The 22696-nt window shown below is 40.6% G+C and overlaps 1 protein-coding gene across 1 annotated transcript in view; it reads right to left on the reverse strand.

The window, feature by feature from the left end:
- AKAP6 (A-kinase anchoring protein 6) overlaps nucleotides 1-22696 on the reverse strand; it is a 698126-nt gene that overhangs the window by 36807 nt on the left and 638623 nt on the right. The window contains exon 12 of the mRNA XM_030214549.1: nucleotides 7812-11099. Coding sequence (XP_030070409.1) covers nucleotides 7812-11099 — 3288 coding nt within the window. The remainder of the gene's footprint in view (nucleotides 1-7811; nucleotides 11100-22696) is intronic.

Genomic DNA, 22696 nt, shown 5'->3' on the forward strand with positions numbered 1-22696 from the left:
TAATATGTATAATTTATTTGAATCATTTTGTTTCTATTTCTATTTTAATGAGGACCCCTGATGAAGGCTGACTTTTGCCAAAACAGGGTTTTGGTGTAATGCACATCCTGTATATTACTTGAAGACTGTTGTTTGCACAAGCCTTTGGATTTTATGAATAAAGTGTATTTTATGAACAAACTGAACCTCTGGCCATCCTGGTTCGTTGCTTTGATGCCTTCCACTTTGTTTGTTTGACCTAAACTGAACCCAACCAAAAATATTTCCCACGCACATCCCTACTGTAGATAATAGAGATAATTCTATGAAGTGTGCACCATTTATGCACCAAATACATGAATAAATGATTAGAATACCAGCATATATGTGTGCATATACTTGCATAAATACAAAAAATATCCACCTAAGCACTATTCTGTAAATATGTGTATACCTTAGTTAGCACATATTTGACAGGTAGGTATCCACAGAGGCAGAGTGTGGGTGCAGAATGAGTGGGACTTACACTTATGCACTTAGATGTGAGCCTTTACACCAGCAGTGCATGTTTCCTGTGGCTTTCAAGATTAACCTTTTATTTTACAGTATTCAATCTTCTGGCCTACCATCATTTTTTTTTAATTTGCAAGAAATCTTTATTGAAAACCAAAAGGTACAGAACATCATCTACAAGTATAAAAGATAGAAAAACCATAACAATGCAATCATGCAAAGCAGAGAATATTTCAGCCAAATTATCCATCCGCACCCCTGGCTACAATTGATAAACAAAGGAAACTTCATTTTTTTGTTTTTATGTATAGATTTTTCAAAAACAGGAGTACAAGTTAGAAAGAATACCCCTCCTGAACCCCCCCCCCCTGAAACTAACCCCCCGCTCCCTCCATCATGTAAGTCCAGACCTGAAGGCAAACATAAACACCAGAAATAGAGAAGTATGTAGCATTCAAGCTGAACAATGTCCTAGGAAAGGCTCCCAAACAAGCTCCTATTTGTGCAAGAGGTGGCGTCTAACAGAAGTTTATTAAGTCACATAACGTGGCGCTCTAGTAAGGCTTGAGGTGACTTAAAACCAGGCCCCGTCTTGGGAAATAAGAAAAAGACTGGGGACCAAGGTATTGGATGGGCCAGCCAGTACTGCAACCAGAGCTGGACCGTCCTCCAAAAGGTCTGAGGCTTAATATAGGTTTATTTATTTATTTATTTATTTGTTGCATTTGTATCCCACATTTTCCCACATATTTGTAGGCTCAATGTGGCATACATAGTACCAGAAGGCATTTGACGGCTATGGTGAGAACAAATACAGAGTGATATTGTCGGAGGATAGAGTTCATGTGGCAAAGTCACATTTAGGGAAGTGTGCAGCGGAGGAATTGAGTTATGTCCATTACGTATTTTAATTTTGTTGTGTCGCAGAGATCAGGACCCATGGTACCAGGCTCCTTGCATCCCCTCCAACACTGCACAGAAAAACATGGGTAAACTTGTTGAAGATGCGCAGGGGTAAGAGAGAACCTTATTGGGGGGGGGAGGGGAATTAGTAGATTTCAAGGCAGATCAGGTCAGGAGGAAGTATAGAATGGGGGAGTAGAGTAGGTATCGGGAGGGGGGCATTAAACATCCTACCCCAAAACAAAAGTCAAACTATGCATTGGAAGAGATGGAGAAACAGAATAAGATGATGAGAGGAGTAAGAAGTCATTAAGGTGGGGAGAGGTTGAGAAAGAAGTAGGGATAGTCTGACAAAGAGAAAGTGTATGATGTGTGCAGTTTAGGTAGGAGACAAGGACTATTGAGGACTGGCTGTGAGGGGAAGAATGTGGGTTTTCTGGCTAGGGTAGACCAGAAGGCATAGCATGTGGAGTTGATGGGCTGGGTGGTAAACTGTGATAATGAGCTGGGGTTGGGGAGCAAGAGAAACTGATAGGACTTGCAGTGCTTCTCCTTGCTTTTCTTTTACCCACAAGTCCTCCCTGTGTGTGCACCACCTGCTGTGTTCTATACTTAAAGACAACCTGGCCAGTTCTGTTCAAAACCCACCATGGACTTGGAAATTTGTGACGAAATGAGCAACCCCAATCATTTAAAAAAGTTGGTTCCTATGACCTACCAACCAAAGTTCTTTGTGAAAGTAACTAATGGCATCACCATTGGCAAAAATGTTTTGCTTCCCCTACCCCTACACTAATTTGGAAAATCAGTGTGATCATGTTTTACTGTTCATATTAACCACTTTCTTACAGTCTCCATTTGTGAATATCAATCCTTTACTTCAGAGTTAGGTTGGCTTTGCCATTTCGCCTGGCTATCACCTTTGTGTTCCACCAAAATTAATAGAAAGGCAAAGCGGAGTTCACTCTCTCCACAGCAATCGAACACAACAAGGAAATGGGGTGGAGAGGGCCCAATATCAAGAGATCAGTCACCACATACAAGGGTAAGATGCTCCAGAAAAACCTTTATTGGGTCCCAATAAAGGTTTTTCTGGAGCATCTTACCCTTGTATGTGGTGACTGATCTCTTGATATTGGGCCCTCTTCACCCCATTTCCTTGTTGTGCCACCAAAATTAATAAGCAGAAGTACTTCCTGACAATATCTTATGGGATGAAATATAATAGCAATCTATGGGCAAAGAGTTCAATTCATAGAAAGCAGTGCTATTTCTATACCGAGTGGTCAATTTTGTGAGCTAGCCAAATACATATTGGATTGTGCAGTGCAACAAAGTAACCCAACAAAAATAAAGCTCCAGACCCAATTATCTTGTATTTAAAAAAAAGGAGTAAAGTTATCATCAATAAAAAATTAAATCTGAAAATCATTTTTTAAGCTTTAAAACAAGGCTGTTGGTGGTTCAACTGTTCTCCTGGGGGTAAACTGAGGACCTCTTATCACTAGTAAATCTGCTTGCATTGTTGTTGTACTTATCTAGGGACCAATTCAGACTATTTGAACAGCCAGCAAGCAACTTCATATTCCTGCTTTATTTATTAGAAAATGCCAAATCAATCAATCTTAATGGGCATCTTAACCTTTTCTAGTTAAGAAAGCAAAGCTTCATAGCTTCATATTGGCCACAAGAATACTTTGAGTTGGCCCCTATATATCTGCAAGTAAATTTTAAATAAGCTGCACACAGACTTTTCAGCCTGAACAACCTTGGGGCCCTGTTTACTAAGGCGCATTAACATTTTTAATGCGCCTACAATTAGCGCGCACGCTAACCGTGTAGGCGCCTATAGGGACATTATAGGCACATACACAGTTAATGCATGCACATGGTTAACGCATGTTAACAATGCTAACACGCCTATAACACGGCTTAGTAAACAGGGCACTAAATCTTCATATACAAACAACCTACATAATTTGTGTTTGAAACTTCAGAAGGTTATGCAGATTACGAGGGCAATTTTAAGTCATTCACTTTCTATGATATCCACATGGATGCAAACAGCAATGGCAAAACTGCATTGAGAGGGTAATTCTATGACTGGGCACCTATATTAGGCACATAGAGGGCTCCTGGTAGTCTATTTTATAAAGGAATGTAGTATGTAGTGTAACTGCTTAGATACATACTCAAAATTTGTGCTATGCAATGGCAACATAGACACTATTGGAACTGGTTTCATATGACCTGACAAGACCATGCTTCAGCATGTGCCTGCCTCAGAAGTTTATTATTCCTTCGTAGTAGATGGGAAAGACATGATAGCTATTCTTCAGACCATACATTTTTCTGAACATTCCTCAATGTGCTGATAGATTATACAGGTCATACAGTTCTGGGCATAATGAATTGAGGACCCCTGAAGCAAGCACATGTCATGTCATATCACATCAGTGATATCCAATATTGTGGCTCCTGTAACGTCCTTATCTCCGTTTGGCATCTCCACCTTTTTTTTCCTACTTATTTTAGAAGTGCCATTCACATTTTGGATGTCCGTAAATCAACACTTAGACATCTATCATGCATAGATAGCTATGTTCCAATTTTACAAAGCTGAATGTGTAAAGCTGAAGAATTTCCAAATGGCAAGGGGGTACAGACTGGACGTCTTTTGTGCGGGACTAGCGCCGGCCCCAAAAATAAACATTTATTCTCCATTTCAGAACGAGAATGATCATCTATGTTTAAAAAGATGGATGTCAGATGTTAGACCTGTAACCCAGGATGCCATGTTTCAAAAAAGTCTCCTACTGAGCAGCACGCCACTGGAGGCATTAGGGGAGGCCACCTCCTTCATCTCCTAGTGGTTGATATCCCCCACCCTTCCTCGAAAGTCAAACTGACAAGGGATACTGGGCTTTGTAGCAGCGTGGGGAAAAATACATATCTCTGTTTCTAAAAAAGCTTACATAACCATTTATGTTCTTGCACATAAACATCTATGTTGCCATTTAATAGCATTGGAGCTTTTTTTGAGGAGGTACTGAGTACCGGCACCTTTTCCATTGTCTGCTTGTTAAACTGACCCATGGACCCCAAGTTTTAATGAAAACGCTCAGTCTCTACACTTCAATTCTGACTTGTCATAGATTCTGTGACTGGTTGCAGGGTCCTGGCTATTGTGGGGTGGGTCCCAATTTGAACACCCTTTCTATAATGCCGTTCCACATTATTATCTTATAAGAATCATAGAAGATGATGACAAGGCTTGAAATGGTGTACCAGTGGAGGTACAACTGGTGCAACTGATGCAGGGCATGTTTGGGTCTGATATAGAAAGCAATGGTTGGAAACAGTTTAAGAAAGTTCAGATAAAAGACAAGAAATGGGAAACTGCTGTTGATTTGAATATGGGAAAGTATGCTCAAATATCCAAAGAGGAGTAACTGCAACTGGACAGACTGGAAGGGCCAATTTGATATTTGTCTGCTGTTTTTCCATTTTCAGCTGATGAATGTATAAATACGTTTAACAGCATATAGTGGAGGGGCAGAGAGATAACAGAGTGAGACAAGCTCCAAAACATATTCAATATAGGGCTAGATTCTATATATGGCACGGTTTATAGAATATCGCTTACACCCTGGAATCACACCTAACTTTAGGTACAGCCATTTGCACCAACTGAAACATGGTGCAAATTTACGAGCCTACATTAGGCGTGTACCCTCATGTGAGACCCAGGGTGAGGGTTATGGGATGGCCCTGTCAATAACACTGCTGGACAAGTTTATAAACATGAAATAAGTGCTTTATTAACTTAAATCTGAGGCCTGTTCTTTCACAGGCCTAGAACAAAGGTAAAGTCTCTTATCTTCAGAAGAGGAAAAGATTTTGCATGGGCCTGTGGCCAACAGGGCCCAAAACACAGTCTATGGCCTGTGACATCCATGCCCCAAACACAGTTTTTAGCTTCTCTTTTTCTCTCTTTGTATTTCCAGGTCTGGCTTCAGCCAGAACTTAGAACAAGGCTCACAATTCTTCAAATAAAAGATTGGCTTACCTCAGCCAGATCACAGCAACTAGAAGTGTTCAGTAAAGGTGTATGCTGGAGCTTCAGTTCTTCCTTCCCTGGGCCTCCTTAACCTCAGTCTGGCTCTGTCTTTTAAACTCCCAGGTATTGACTCCACCCCCCTGGTTCACTTCCTCCCAGGGCAGGATCAGTGCTCTTAAGATGGCCCAGGTTAGTTAGAGAGGGACTTTTCTTAAGGATGAGGGCAGTTTCTATAAACTCCATCATACCTTGTTACTCTATAACAGCACACATTAATTTTAGGAACAACCCTGTTACATCCCTCACCCTCCCATTTTCGCACCTCCTTTTTCAGATCATATGTAAATTTTAGGCCTGGATCCCATGCCTAAATTTAAGTGCATAAATGCCAAAAACCTAATTAGTGCCAATAATTGCTTGTTAAAAAGCCAATTATTGATGCTAGTTAGCTCATTATTCAGTTAATTTGTGCATACTAATTGGGCGTGTGCCCAATTTTGCATGCACAATTTTTGGTGACTTTTATAGAATTAGAGGGATAGTGCAATAGACAGCTACTATACGAAGAGTTTATATGTTTAGTTTAGGCCTAGGATAGCGATGGCACTGTTACTTAAATTAATGCAGTGGCTGCCACCACTGAAAATTTACCCCTATGTTACTCTTTTATCCCCCTGTTTACTAAGCTAAGCTAGCGGCTGCTGTGTGCTAATGCTGACACAGCCCATTCACTTTGAATGGGCTGTACTGGCATTGCCGCGTGGCTTAGTAAGCAGTGGGGGTTACTGTTTACCTGGATAAAATGCCCTGACTTCAAAAGCAGCTAAAACTGCCCACAGGTTCCGCTCCTGTGGACGTGTTTAGTGAAAAGAAGAGTGACAGCAGAGGAAAAGACAGTGTGAAATTGAAGGAACAGCGAGCAAGGGAATCTTTATTATCTATTTATATATGTAGGGTCCATTATTCAATACGATATCACTATTATTTGCAACCATAGGCACAAAAAGCATTTACAGTATGAAAGTGATTTATTTTAATCAGCTAGAATTATACATGTGGAGGGCAATTCTATACAGGAGTGCCAGATTGGAGGAGAGTAGACACGTAATTTCCTCTATAGAATATTTGTGTAACAGAATATATAAACATGTATGCAATTAGGCACAAGCATTTATGCCAGCCATAGAGCTGATGTATATGCTTGTGGCTAGGTGCCAGAGATATGCGCTTAACTTGTAGTATTTTGTACCCCATAGGGGGTAATTCTATAAGGAGCTGTCTAGTTTTAGGCAATAGGAACATACACAATTGGTGGTATTCTAATCGTTTCATCAATTCAGTGAGTACTTATGCACGTAAATGACCTCTTATGGAACACTTATCAGCAGAAAACTATGTGCCATGATTTGTTGGCATGCACTTTGCTGCTGGGCATGTACATAGGCGGAATTTGGGTGAAGCTTGGGCAACGTGCAGATGAGTAAATTATAGAACACTATAATTTATGCATGTTCATACACACATGTTGGTTCAGACATTTATACCAGCTCTAGTTACTACTGCTAGGGGTCATCTTAGTATATAAGGAGTGATTGCCCTTATATGGCAGGATGACCCCCTAGTGATGTTACATGATACCATAGCTAGGGGCCATAGGTGCCATTTTGGACCCAGAACAGCTATGGGGCACAAACAGAGTGGGACCACTCCTGCAGTGGATCACTAGACTACTAGGGACCACCCCAGATAAATCCCACAGAATATAGAGGGTGTGTCAGGGTATGGGGGGCTTTGGCTCAGAGAGTTCTTTTGTGGGGTACTTGCTTGGGGTGGGGGATGATCCTGTTGGGGATGGGGAAGGGAGCTTATTTGGGGGATGAGGGGGATTCAGAGCGAAACTTCCAGACTGGTGGTAGCTCATCTCTTGAAGTGGCATTAAGTGCAGCTACACTATCATAAGTCATGAAAGCTAGCATGCAGTACTATCCCATGCACTAGCTGTCAATGCCAGCCATACCCCATCTATATCCATCACTTACCTGGATCCTGCCTTTTCTTGAGCTAAGTAGCAAGCACAGGATTTTTGTTTACCAGCTGGCTGGTTTTAACGTAGTAGCCATTAGTGTGGATCTTCACGAACAGCTACCATACACTAACACCTGCACTAGCAGCTTAGCACAGTTTAGTAAACATACTATATATTTTAAGTTGTTTATATGAGTATTTCTTTCATTACTGTAGATTTCATTGCATTATGATTATAGACTGTCTCTGTGCATGTGTACATAAGAGTGCACTAACTAAGAATGGTAATGGCAATTTTGCTATACATAAGCACACACTCTTTCACTCATACCTTTGTATATGAAGCTTGACACACCTGAGGTTGAAGGTTCTGTTCACTAGTAAGAGTTTTGGTGTTATGATGCAATGTATTTTGTTCTGTCATGTTTGATGATTTTAAATGCAGGTCTAGAGCTGAAACCTTTGTGGACGTTACGCTACTTGATTTAGGATTTTTATTTCCATAGCCATCATCCTTCCTGTTAATGGAAGAGTTCTCATGACTGATATTTAAGGTCTCTGAGCCACCTGTCACATGTGTTGCATTTTGCTTGATGGAACCGAGCTCCTGAATATCGGTTTTATCAAGCTGCAAAGAAATTGGAGCTTTAGATTCTTCCAATGAAACCATGTCTTCGCAGGCCACTAAGCCTTCTGTAAGACCACTGGGGAGGCATGACTGCTCCTCAACAGGTTCATCATCTGTACAAGCTTCAAAAGCATACTCTAAGTCATCTTTTCCATATAGGCTGATTTCAGAAAAGTCCTTTGGCACTGGAGTTCTGCTTTTGTCTTCAGTGTAAATAACAACCTCACCACAGTCACTATCATGAGAAGAAAGAGAAAGATATGAGTAAAAATCACCCTTTCTTAGTTGTATAGGCCTGTGAGAATGTTCTAACACCTTCTCCTTGATCTGTGCTAGTGAGGTGGGACTCACTAATTCACATTCAGATTGGGATTTGTTCTTCAAGGCCATTGATGCCATATCAATAATCTCCATCACAAAATTGTGAACTGAACAGTCTTCAGTAGTCTGTCTGTCAGATGGCTTAGAGTCACATCTGCAGCAGGAAACACAACTAGCAGAGGCAAGATCTTCTATTTTAGTTTCCGTAAAACTTGAATAACAGTCACTGGACTTTGCAAGATCATTTGTACCATTAGGTTGATCTTCACATTCATAGCTAAGGATTGGAGTACTCTTTGCACCTTTATCTTCATCTTTTAAAACAGAAACAGTGCAGTAATTAGTAGTAGGAGAAGAATGTGGGCTTTTGCTTTGATGACCACTGGACCCCAAATAGTTTTGAAAATCATCTGAGCATACCTGAGTATTAGGATCAGTTTTATTTGGGATGTCTGTAAATAGTTCACAGGAAGAAAATCCTCTTCCAGTTATATGTTCAGTGACTGTACAAACATCTTCAAGTGCTGAAGATCTATTGGGTCCCTCCTTTGATCTCTCATCAGTGCTTTCAACATTGCCATTTTCCATATCATCCACCAACTGACCTTTATCAACTTGCAAACTATCCTTCTGAGACTGATCTTTTGCATCCAGTCCACTAGTATTGGAGGCATTCCTGCTATTAGCATTATCTTCTACATACCTACATGATGAACTGTTGAGAACTGATTCAGTGTGTAATTTATCAGTGACAGTAAATATCTTGTTGGCACTACCATCTTTTTCACTATGTATGCTGTCACTAAAATTGCATTTTTTCTTTTCCTTGAGTAGCAAAAACCTTGGCCGGTTCCAAGTCTGCAGTTCATTTTTTATGTAATCAATTCCTGATAGAAAGCTGCTTTCTTCATAAATGTCATCATCAGTAGCAATACTAGAGATATCATCTTCATCTTTGATACAGAGCTCCTCTTCTGTCAAAGTAAGAGTAGAACTGGAGAGCAAATCACTGTCATCTTCATCATCTGTGCAAGCAGAAGTACATGAGACATTGACAATCATGCTGACATTGACATCACTTTCATCAGCCACTGACTGGTTCAGGTGTTTCTGGAAGGATGCATTCGAATTTGGAATTTTGTTTTTGTGTAGCACAATGTCTTCTGAACAGAGAGAGAGCTCTTCACTGCTGCTCAGTTCTGTGAGCGAAGCTGCTGAGTCTTCATTCATCGAAAAGGCTAGATCCAGTGAAGGCTGACCAGGTAAAGAAATTTTTTGAGAGGTGCTCTGGAGCATAATGTCTGAGATGCTATGTTTTATCTTTTGCTCAGTAGGGCTCTCAATATCTTCTAAACGTTTCAATAGGTCTAATGTCCTTTTGCTTAGCTCTCCAACTGAATCACTGCTTATACTAATATCTCCTGAACTATGTTGACTAAAAAGGTCTTCATTACTTTTGCAAGAAACCAACCAACTCTCCAAAGAAGTGCTACGTTGAAGACCATCTCTGGGTTTGGAAATATTTAATCCAAATAAATCACCTGCAGTACATAGAGAATCTAGTGAAGAACCATGAGATAAGCAGGAAAACTGGCTTTCAGTCTGTTTATTCATTAATAGTTTGATACCTTCCATTGCACTTAAGGAATTAAGATCGGGTTCTCCTGAGGAAACTGGCAAAATAGATTCACAGGGTTGTAGTTCAGGATGCTTGGACCTACAGTGTACTCCATCAAAACAAAAATGAGAAGTATTTTGCTCTCTATGATCATTTTCTATCAGATTCTCACCTTGTACATGTTTTACGAAGAGGGGCCAATTGTGCTTAGAACCTTGAAGATATGAGTAATCATAAAATGTGAACACATCATGTTTCTCCTGCATTTCTTCTTTTAAACATTTAGAAGTGTATTTAGGAATTATCTTGAAATCTCTCTCTTTCCCATTTACACAATCTGTGGTTGCTACAGACTGGGAGCTACCTGGAAACATAATCTTTTCATCTTCAATTTTTTGTTTCAGAACATCCACTATTTCTGCCATTTGGAAGTCCAAAAGTTCTGTATCAACCCGTTGCTTATGAGTTCCCCCCATGTCTGCTAATAAGCAGGTTTCTGAATGGGTTGTAGTTTCCGTGCCACCTTCACTGACTATACCACTTTTACTCCCAGAATTCCTGCTTAATTTTTTACAGAACAGAGCATTATAGGGTTGAAATGAAGCATTTTCATTTACTATTTCTGGTAATGACTTTGTTGATGAAAATGATGAGTCTTTGCTCAGGCTCTTCTGAAGAGCGCTAGGTATCATTACATTGGGTAGCTTTAGAGTCTTGTGAAAGAAAGGTGCCTGGTTTCTTTCATATAACTCTACATTGTGGAGACTATATACTTGGTAGACTGGCGGACACAAAGGAACCATGACACTGGAAAAGTTCAATGATCTTGCTTGATTAGCAACATCCTCTTTTTCATTCTGGTTCTCTTTTACACATCCTTCTAAATCTAATGCTTTTATTGGTACATCAAGATTGTCTTCATGTTCAAAGCTGTTTGATTCTTCATTTATGCAAATCAGTTTATGACTTATATCAGTTTCATCCCATTCTAGGGCATCTTCATTGGCACCACTCAGGTCCATCAAATCAAGATCAATGATGTGCACGATCTCCTGAAAAAAAAAAAACATAAATAAAAGCAAACATATAAGTTCCCCACAGTTCATTTAGATAGTAATGAAGTTGTTAGCCCTTATTCCCTCTGCAGCACAAATTAGTGATGTAGTGACAGTATATAAAAATCAATACATTACAGAGTCCAATTAAAGAGCACTCATTAAAACAAAATTATCATTTTTATGTTGGCCCAAATTTTGCAACTGGAAATCAAGTATGAAAACAATTTCATGCAGTTTCATTTCTGATTTAGTATTTCTAAGTAATGCTGTACTTTTCTGACTGAAAAACATTACTAGTAAGCAAAGCAGAGATTAAAACCAAGTAGAGAAACCAAAGCAGAACATGGACAGAACGTTATAAAGAGTATTCCAGAAGCTGTAAATAGCAGAAGAGCTATATGTTAAATATCTACTGTATATATTGCACAATATAGAAAATCATAATGTGGCAGTTCTATAATTGGACATTACAATGTAGGCGCCTCGATGCTGTGCGCTGAGTGCTAATTCTACATCGGCATCTGGGTGTCAAGCACTGTTCCCTCTAAGCTGAGCAGGAGCCGTCCAGCTACGGTCCTGCTACTGGGGGGGGGGGGGGGGTGCTGTTCACTATCACATTTTCAATAGTGAGGGATCGGCAAGCTTTGCAGGACTCCAGGGAACTTGTCTGTCCCCAGTGATTGAAGCACCACCCCCTCCCCCACTGGCAATAATGCAGTTGGAGGACTCCTGCTCAGTTTAGAGAGAACAGCGGTACCAAGGTTGCATTATAAAATATAAGCATAAATCCGCATGGTGCACCTACATTTTGACACACCTGTTTATGCCCTGTCAATGGCAGGGGTAAATGAGTGCACTTAAATGTGGCAAGACATGTGTGTAATTTATATTATTCTATAAGTTATGTGCATAAGATATAGGGACATGCCCATGGTCCTCCCATGCTCTACCCACGTGTATGTCTGCTTGCAGTTATGCACTAAGGGGTCCTTTTACTAAGGTGCGCTGAAAAATGGCCTGCGGTAGTGTAGATGTATGTTTTGGGCGCGCACAGTATTATTTTTCAGTGTACCTACAAAAAAGGCCTTTTTTTTGCCAAAAATGGACGTGCGGAAAAATGAAAATTGCCACGTGTCCATTTTGGGGTCTGAGACATTACCGCCAGCCATTGGCCTAGCGGCAAAGAATCTGGCCGGTAATGACCTACGTGAGCCAAATGCCACTTTGCATACGTCCATTACGCGTGCCTGAAAACAAAAAATATTTTTCAGCCGCGTGTATCGGATGCACGCCAAAAATGAAATTACCACAATAGCCATGCGGTAGTCAGGCAATAACTCCATTTTGACACATATTGGGTGTGCGTAGACACTTACACAGCTTAGTAAAAGGGCCCCTACGACATTTTCGTTAGAATTTTCTCAGCACTTATACATGCAAAGTGGGTGTAAGTGCATGCACCCAATTACAGAATTGACCTGAATATGTTTGAATTTGAATTTAATCATATAATACACCACCTGGATCTGCAAAGTGGTTTACAAGTAAGTAAAACAAATAAAAGCAAGAGAGTGAAAACAACAGAAATATTAGACAAAATGCACAATGTTAATCATAAAACTTCCAGTGGAAGAGAATATAGTATGACCAACACCCCATAGTGGAGGAGTGGCCTAGTGGTTAGGGTGGTGGACTTTGGTCCTGAGGAACTGAGTTCAATTCCCACTTCAGGCACATGCAGCTCCTTGTGACTCTGGGCCAGTCACTTAACCCTCCATTGCCCCATGTAAGCCGCATTGAGCCTGCCATGAGTGGGAAAGCGTGGGGTACAAATGTAACAAAAATAAATAAATACATTATTTCCCCGCTGAATTTTAGTTCAGCAGCAGTATGGTAGACCTGGTATATTATTTTGTGCATGGGATAAATATTTCCTTCTTCTGGTCCAGTCTCAGTTCCTGAAAATAACTTTCCTGTTTCTGGTGTTTTATTTCTTTGCTTATTCTTAAACTTTTCTTGTCCAACGATGTCTTTGATAAGTAGACATTTGTTGGAAATAAAAGATTTGTCTGCAGTTGTAATCAACGCTATGTAGCATCTTTTGACCTGGAAGAACTGTGCTTCAAAAGTTATACTAAGCCAATGCTTTTCAATCCAGGCCTTGGGGACAGGTTGCCAGTCAGGTTTTCAGGATATTCACAATAAGTATGCATAAGATAGATCTGAAAGTACTGCTTCCTTGTATGCAAATCTCTCTACTACAGCGATGCAGTAATCTGTGAGCATACAAATTACTGCTGCATTAAATATGCAGTAATACTTTGCAAAATATTGCCTTATTTTGTAGACTGACCTCTAAAGGTGTGTCACAATGCACCACTATCATCATTTTCAATGACGGTGGCACGGGGGTAGAAGAGGGTGGGTATTGATTTTGATGGAGAAGGGAGGGGAGGTATACTAGACAATCAGAACTTATCAAGTGATTTCAAAGTCAAAAACGTCAACACCATGGAAACCCGAATGTGGAGTACCACAAGGATAACCACTCTCACCAACCCTATTTAACTTAATGATGACACCTTTAGCCAATTCGCTATCCAACCAAGGTCTCAACCCATACATCTATGCAGACGATGTCATGATATACATCCCGTTTAAACACGATCTAACCGAAATCACAAATGAAATCAAACACAGCCTCCAAATAATGAATTCATGGGCGGACGCATTGCAACTAAAACTAAATGCAGAAAAGACACAATGTCTCATCCTATCTTCACAATATAACTCAAATAAACACAATACCATAAACACTCCAGAATACACTCTTCCGGTCTCTGACAGTCTGAAAATTCTGGGAGTCACTATTGACCGAAATCTCACACTAGAAGACCATGCGAAAAATACAGCAAAGAAAATGTTCCACGCAATGTGGAAACTTAAAAGGATCAAACCAAGGGAAATATTCCGCAGCCTGATACAATCAATGGTGCTCAGCCATCTAGACTATTGTAATGCCATCTATGCCGGATGCAAAGAATAAACCATTAAGAAGCTTCAAACCGCTCAAAATACAGCAGCCAGACTCATATTTGGGAAAGTGAAATAAGAAAGCGCCAAACCCCTAAGAGAAAAACTACATTGGCTTCCATTAAAAGAACGAATTGCGTTCAAAGTCTGCACCCTGGTCCACAAAATTATACACGGGGAAGCCCCGACCTACATGTCAGACCTTATAGACCTACCTACTAGGAACGTAAAAAGATCAGCACGCACATTCCTCAACCTCCACTACCCCAACTGTAAAGGACTAAAATAAAAGTCCACATACGCAACCAGCGTCTCCTACATTTCTACGTAAATATGGAAAGCACTACCGAAGGCCATAAAAACAACACAAGATCTAGCTACCTTCCGAAGGCTACTGAAAACTGACCTGTTCAAGAAGGCATACCATAACAACCATCCTAATTACTAAACAATAAGACTGATCATGAACGAGACAGAACTGATCTCTCATCACATGACTGATTAACCTCATTTCTATTAATGAACAAACACTACCACTTCTACCCTAATGTCGAAAATGATTTCTTTATAAATGACGACCCAATATATGTTACAATCCAATCTATTACTCAGGAACTTATATGCAATACCATAACGTATTTTTCTCTACTATGTATGTACGCACCTTAATGCAGTACCACTTTAACCCTATGTCGAATAAGATCTCTCTATAATTGATAACATAAGTTACAGTCCAATCCATCACTCAGGAACCTATATGCAATACCATAATGTATTCTTTTACCATGAATATACGCACTTGAATGCAATATCATTTGTAATTCTGTTAACCGGAAATGGCAATCGCCTCTATGGCAAATATAAGCCACATTGAGCCTGCAAAGTGGTGGGAAAATGTGGGATACAAATGCTACAAATAAATAAATAAAATAAAAATCAGGGAATTTTTAAGTTGAGGAGGGGGTTGCTAGACTACCAAGGATTTTTTTTTTAAGTTGGGGAGTCATTTTAGCAGGCCATTAAAATACCAGGGATTTCTTTTTCTTAAGTCAGGGGGAGGTAGATCTTCTAGGGATCTACTAGTCTACCAGGGATTTTGGTTTTATGTTGCGGGGGGGGGGGGGGGGGGGGGTCAGATTGGGTTGGGTCTTGGTGGTCATTAGACAACCAGGAATTTTGTTTTATTTCAGGGGAGGGGGGTCATAGGTGTCACTAGACCAGGGGTAGGCAACTCTGGTCCTCGAGAGCCGCAGGCAGGTCAGGTTTTCAGGATATCCACAATGAATATGAAGGAGATAGATTTGCAAGCACTGCCTCCATGGTATGCAAATCTATCTCATGCATATTCATTGTGGATATCCTGAAAACCTGACCTGCCTGCAGCTCTCGAGGACCGGAGTTGCCTACCCCTGCACTAGACTATCAGGGCAACTAACCCTTCTACACCACCGCAACCCTGGCAGTAAATTTCTCACATTGTGCTCATGTTAGAATGTCCTGTGGACTTCTCTGCCTTGCCGCAGAATAGCACATTTTAATATGCTTGTGCCGATATCTACTGCATCAGTGAATTCAGCTGCTGAACCCTTTCCCTCATCGCTCACCCACTATTGTGCATGATGAGCTCTCTTTAACCACATGTTTTTTCACATGGTAGCTTTCTGCATTAGACCTTCATTCTGAGTGGCTGATCAGGCACTTTCATGATACCCTTACATTCAGATAAAACAAAGTAAAAAATAAACTCAGAGAGGAGAAAATATTCTCATAAAAAGGAATATATCCAGTAAAGAGAAAAAGGTCAAAGCAAATATATACAAATTAGCATAAGTGCAATCCTCCTGTTGAATTACTTTACTGACTGTAAACTAACTGCCGAAGAAAGCTCCAACACTTGCTGTCTCAAATTGACCTACAAAGTCACATGCTTATAATACTATGATATTTGCCTTGTACATAAGGAAATTCCTCTTCTGGCAAAAGGCCCTATAGCAGTATATCTTGTCAGTCCTGCAGTAGTCTTTAACCAGTATGCTGTTCAGGATATCTGCAATAGATTTGCATGCACTACTTCCATTGCTTGCAAATCTTTCTTGCATATTTTATGTGGATAGTCTAAAAATCTGACTATGGGTAACTCCAAGAGCAACTGCCCTATAACCGAGGGACTGATGCAGAAAATTTGTGTAGATGCTAGTACAGTTTGAGCATGATGTCTGTGCTCAATTTTCTTGGTGCACAATGCAAAAACGTTTTTTGTAGAAGCTGGAAGACACCAGCCCATAACATATTAAAATAGTGGTAATGAAACTATTAGCTATTCTGCCCTAATGCAGAGAAGTGTGCATATAATTTGTTTACATAAAATCAATTTAAATTGTCTATAGCTTTCAAGGTGGGGGTAATATACAATTCAATACAACATAAACCCAACACCTATACACCATTTGCAAAATGGCAACTAGGACTAAGACACTAATCTAATATACTGATGTCACTGACTGACTGACATTTAATATAGCCTACCAGGAACCCAGCTTAAAAAAGGATGCCACCAATCTACCTCTAGATTTAGCCCTCCCAGATATACTCTGTTCAGCTGATGTATCCAATATTGTTTTTTTTTTTAAATTAGGAAGTTTGTCTGCATCACCTCCCTCCCACCCCACTTCTATTTTATCTTATGACCCTCCGTTTTAAATCAGAGATTTTTCCAACCAATGGGCCACTATTGGAGCAGTCATAACCTTACAGTTAATTTGCGATTTATGTGCTTTTAACCAATATTTTATAGATCTACTAGATCTACCTATATATAGTGGATCACAAGGATATACAATTTCATACACTACCAATTTAGATTCAGAGGTGGTACTAGTACGAAACACAATAGTCTAATATTTATTGAAAGTCCAATTTGGACCTTCAATGTTGCTGTCACACCGCTATGTAAGAAAGCAGAAGTGGGACACATCCTCCATGAAACATAAAAGAGGAACAACACGGGAGCAGAGGGCAACAAACTGACTTCCAGCCTGGGAGGAGATGTTCAGAAGTTCTTTATTTGAAAAGCACCAGTGGAATGACCCGATGTGGGCTAATGTTTTGGTGGACGCAGCCGCCTGCCTCAGGTGTCACAAGAAACATTCTGTGTTCATACGGTGATGTTTGAACCTGGTGCACTGGATTAATAAAATCTTCAGGGTAACAGACTGTACTGGATATACAATGTCTCTTATGAAGCAGCTCTCAACGCACAGCCACAATGAAGGGCTGCGATTAGATGAAAAACCTTAATAAATATCATAAGATGTCAGTATTATTAGATTAGCATCTTAGTCTCAGTAGCCATTTTGGAAATGGATTGAGTAACAATTAAGCTGAGGCTAGTGAGGTAAGAAGTATTAGGTGGGTGATTTTAATATTACATTTAACAATATTACTTATGGTAATGAAGATCATTGTTTTTTTAGGACCAAGCCCTGATACAGGTTCCTGAAACATTGACCATTTTGGTGTGGGTCCTTCAGCAATATGACATTCTGCTGATAAAGTTAAGTAGCTTTTTTATAAAAAAATTTTTTTTAATGTATAACGAGTTTTGTAAAAGATTAAAGGATTACAAGATAACATTGTTGGACCGATAACAAGTTCAGTGACTCACTGAACTGTTTCAGTGTGAAAAGAGTTGGGGCTGAGGTCAAGGGAATACATGCCCACTATATTAAGGAAGCGTGTAGGTGTAGGGTTCATATTGTATATAATTTGTTTACTGCATTAGTGAGCAAAAATTGGGCATTATGCTTGCATTAGAAGCCATGCAGTGACTCACAAATTAGCCTGCCATTCATAATATATGACATGCATTCAGTGGCCTTCCCAAGGCTGCGTACTCTAATATACACCATAGTCTCCACTCCTACGCTAAGTACACATATTATGTACTCATCACTCTCAGAACTGCAACTATCCACTAGGGATGAGCACTCATGTAAACTGCTCATCCCTAGTCGAAGAAGCGATTTGGATCACCTTGAAAAGAGAAGATGGAACCTCTGTCCACATGGGTCTGTGCCCTGCAAATGATATGACAGATTCAGATAGGCTGGAGTGGGCTTTAATGGCAACTCCAGTAGTTGGAACATAAGGACAGAGCCAGGTGGATTTCTACGGTCTATGTCCCAGAAACACCAAAGAGAGACCACGATCAAGTATATAATCTCATGTTCATTGTTGATTTAATCCTGAATTGATAATAAATGTGACTGATGGGCAGACTGGATGGACTATTCAGCTCTTTATCTGCTGTCAACTTACTAAGTTACCAAGTTACCATGGGACTCATTTTCAAAAGAGAAAAATGTCCAAAAAGTGGTATAAATCTGCATTTGGATGTTTTTCTCACAAAAGCTAATCTCCAGGTCTAGCAGGTGAACCTCAGAGAATACTTTGTAAAGGATTCATTCATGGAAGAAGCAAGGGACTGCTTGTGTAATAGGAGAAGGCTGTATGTCTGTGATCAGTGGGGGTGGGGCGAATAGGCTTCCTGACTCCACAGTAGCTAGAGCCTAGGGAATGTGGCTAGGTCTTCTGGGAATTGTAGTCCAGTCCTATACCCCATAGAAAGTAAGAGGGCTGGTGATATCATCCCTTGGGGGGGTGGGGAGGAAGAGAAGGGTGGAGTTCTAGAAGCACCTGACAGTCCTCTGCTATAGAAAAAGGTTTTGCAGACAAACAGAGAGAGAGAGGAACGGGAGGACGGAACTCCCTAGGACTTGGCCAGCTGGGAGAGCGATAGAAAATGTGGGGAAAGACCAAGCCTGAAACAGAGGGGCCTGAGTAGGACCCCAAGAAGGTATCATTTAGGAAGGGTTTCTCTGAAATGTTTTGGACCCATGGAAGTTGTTAATCTTTTGTTTATTGGATTATGCTTTTGGTTGTGACTTATTGTGTTGTTGCAAGTATGGAAATATTTTGGGTTCAAATAAAAGAGAAAACCTGGACTGGATCTGTTGGTGGACTTGTTTTGGACTCAGAAATTACTAAACTGGGAGTGCGAGCAGCTGCCCAGTGGCCTCAGGAGCACGGTGGTCTGAAGGCTGAAGGGATCATCACAGCGTGCATCTGTCTGCATACACAAATCCAATAGCATGCAACCTAAAGGGGGGAATGGGCTGATCAGGGGCATTTTGAAAAGTTAGGCACAGTATTGTGGGATTGAGGGGACCCATGCCCAACTTATGCACCAGAATTTACACCAGGTCTCAGCTAGCACAAGTCTGATGCTCAGAGTTGGGTGCAGGAATCAGCACTAAGAGCTATTTTATAAAGAGCAAACATCCCTTATAGAATAACATTTAGTACTGATCTTTTCTGGTGCTGAACTTTGAGTGCCATTTATAGAATTGCCCCATAGTGCACATTTTTTCACTATTTGCACACAGAGAGTGCACTATTTGCACACAGTGCACACTCGTTCCTGATGGGGATGCATGGGTGAACTATCTTGAGATAGAGTGAGCACTGTGTGCTAATAGTGTGACCTCTTTCAGAACAGCGCGCACTATGGAGTAGATGTTTAAAGCGATTTAAACTTTTTTGAAGTACCACAAGGTTGCTGCCAGAGGTCATGGAATTCATTTTGAACAGCAGGCTGCATTGGGGAGGAGCGAGTGGGCATTACTCCTGCCTGTTTGCCACTAGACCACCAAGGACCTGCAAAGGTAGGCCGGGGGGAAGGCCAATGTAGGGGTGTGTGTAGATGGGGGGGGGGGTCAGCTTATATTTTCTTTAGGGATGGGTGGAAGAGGAGAATCTTAAGGTAGGGGGATTCTGAAATTCTGGGGAGGTGGGAGAAAGGTCAGAACAGGGGGGGGGGGGGGGGTCAGTACCTAGCTAGAATATTTTATGCGTGTCCTGGCCAATATTCAACTGGGACTGCATGAGTATCTTAAGCATATCCCAGCTGAATATCGGGACCTGCAGAATTCCCAGCTGCTAGCACCTAAAGAATTAGCCTTGGATATACAATGCCATTGTCCAGACATGGCCTGGCATTGAATATCTCAGGATAATTCTGCCTGTGGTGACCAACGTTTGAAAAAAACTCTGACTGCCCTAGGTTGAATATTGACCGGTAACCGGTATGTGTATATAGTGCACACAAGTAACAACATCTGTTTAATAACAAACACAAGGATGAAAATGTTTTGGGTGTCTATCCCTTATATCCGCACAAAGTACTTGTACTGGTTACATAAATTTAGGTTCATAGCTTATAGCCATAGATGAACCCTAATATAAACTCTCTGATGTGTTAATTTATATATTTGTGTCATATTATAACATTGTATCTGCTAATTGAATATGCTGGTCTTTGTGACTCTTGGATCAGTGATAGAGTCAACTCACTCTGATGAATGTGCAAAATAATTTCTGCTTATTCTTTGCTTCTTGATAAAGGAAGCACTAATGACTGGGTTAGTGTGTCTAATGACTGTTTAAATCCAGAGTGCTCAGAATAATCAATCAGCCTAATCAAACTGCACATTTATTTCAAATATTGTCTGTGCTCTTTCAGCACAGTAATTAATAATTTTGCCTTCAACCCTCCCCCCATCCCACTCTTGTAGCTTTATACTAAAATTTGTCACTGTATGCTCATTGGCACTAGCAGGGTCATTTAAGAATGCATTCTCTGGTCAGAAAATTCTCCATGAAAGAAAATAGGTGAAATTTCCATTTCTAACACCAAGGCAACTTTCCCTATCATATTGGACTTCAATAGAATTACTAGTAAAAACTGTTACATCTTGACCCTGTAATTAGACGAGGAGAAGAATATGACACATGAATGGAATTTTGTGGGACATGTTTCTCGACAAACGTGGTTGCATAGATGTTTATGGTATAAATGCAAGCTCTTCTGACTTTCAAAGGAAGGCAAAACCGTTCGTATGGAAAGGAAACAGTTTCGCCTAGCTCTAGAAATGCACGGGGAATGAAAGCAAAATAAGGATTGATAACATAGATTTCATATTTTTAACCATTAGATTTTACCAATTTCAAAAGCTTGCTTGTAAAATGCTCTAATAACACCATGGCCAATACTTTTTTTTTTAATGAACAATTTGACATTTAGTAACAAAAGAAACATTAGCATTAATAGAGGGACATGCATCATATGTCAAACAGGAAAAACTAGGCAGGGCAATTTTATAACCGGGCATATGCAGTCATGCAAATTTTGGACTAAATTTAGTGAATGGCATCCAAATTATGGTGCCCAAAAAAATCAGCTTGGAGCTCTATTCTATAAATGGTGCTCTGAGTTGTGCACCATTTATAGAATAATGCTTAGAGTTGATTTCCACATCAAACTTTGGGTGTGAGGATTTACACCAACTGAAACCTGGTGTAAATTCTGGTGCGGATCCCTTAAGAACATTTCCTCACAGTCAGGGCCACCTTAAATAAAACTCTATTCCCACCCAAGGGGGAAGTGATACTCTTTCCTGTCTGAAATTTTGTTTCTAGTCTGTAAACTGCTTAGATTTGCAAGTTAGTCCAGGTGGTATAATATGCCCTAATAAACTGTAAACGGGAGGGGTGGAGCCAGGAGGGCAAAGTCCAGGAAGTATAAAATTCTGGGCCAGAGCTAGGTTAAGAAGGCCCGTAGCGACACCCACTGTAGATGCCTCCACCCTGAAGCTGAGAAATTGCAACCACTATGTTCAGGTAGGCCAAGTTCAGCTTGGAACCTTGACCAGCTGCAGAGCATCCTTATGTACCTGCTAGAGACTGTGCTGGTAACTGGATCCAGGGACCAGGCCAGAGACCAGTAACAGTTGCTGCTGAGCTGAGAGACATTCACGTATGCTGTGGCCATGCAGGAGCAGGTCACCCGAGGACACTGAAGTGGACTGGAGCCATTACTGGACACCTTAATAAATATTATTTGCTCCCATCATAATTTATTGAGTGTGTGTGGTTTGTCTTACCTGGCTCCATGACCCACCCTCGTTCACATTACCGCATATAGTTCTGACAGTGGGATCCAGAGCTTACCTTGCCAGAAAAAGCCGAAATCCTTAGTGTTCAGGGCTCTGGGGTTTGTAAGACTACCATGTGGGACTGATGGGCTAAAGAGATTATCTGTGCCCTGAGAGAGAGGGAATCTTTAAAAGGTTTAGTAAGAGCTGGACAGGCAGATTTTTATTTTTATTTTGATTCTCACACAGTGCACACATGAAGAAACTGATCCAGGCCCTACTGGAAGAGCAACAGCAGCAATAGTACCAGTAAAAGCAACAACAGCAGTTCATGCAAGCTCAGTATGAGCAGCAATAGCAGCAATTTATGCAAGCTCACTTTATGACACCCCCCCCCCCCCCGTCATGATTCCCTACCCAGTTGTCTTTTGCCAGGATTTCTCAAAATTTGGAACAGTCTTCCAACAGTCTTGGCTCAGCTAACTGCTGGCCCAAAGAAGAAGATGGAGTTGTCTTTCCCTGAAATATTCCCATTGGAGGACTCCAACTTCTATATAGAGAACCTAA

The sequence above is a fragment of the Microcaecilia unicolor genome, chromosome 9 (genome assembly GCF_901765095.1).
Source record: "Microcaecilia unicolor chromosome 9, aMicUni1.1, whole genome shotgun sequence".
NCBI classification, from domain to species: Eukaryota; Metazoa; Chordata; class Amphibia; order Gymnophiona; family Siphonopidae; genus Microcaecilia; species Microcaecilia unicolor.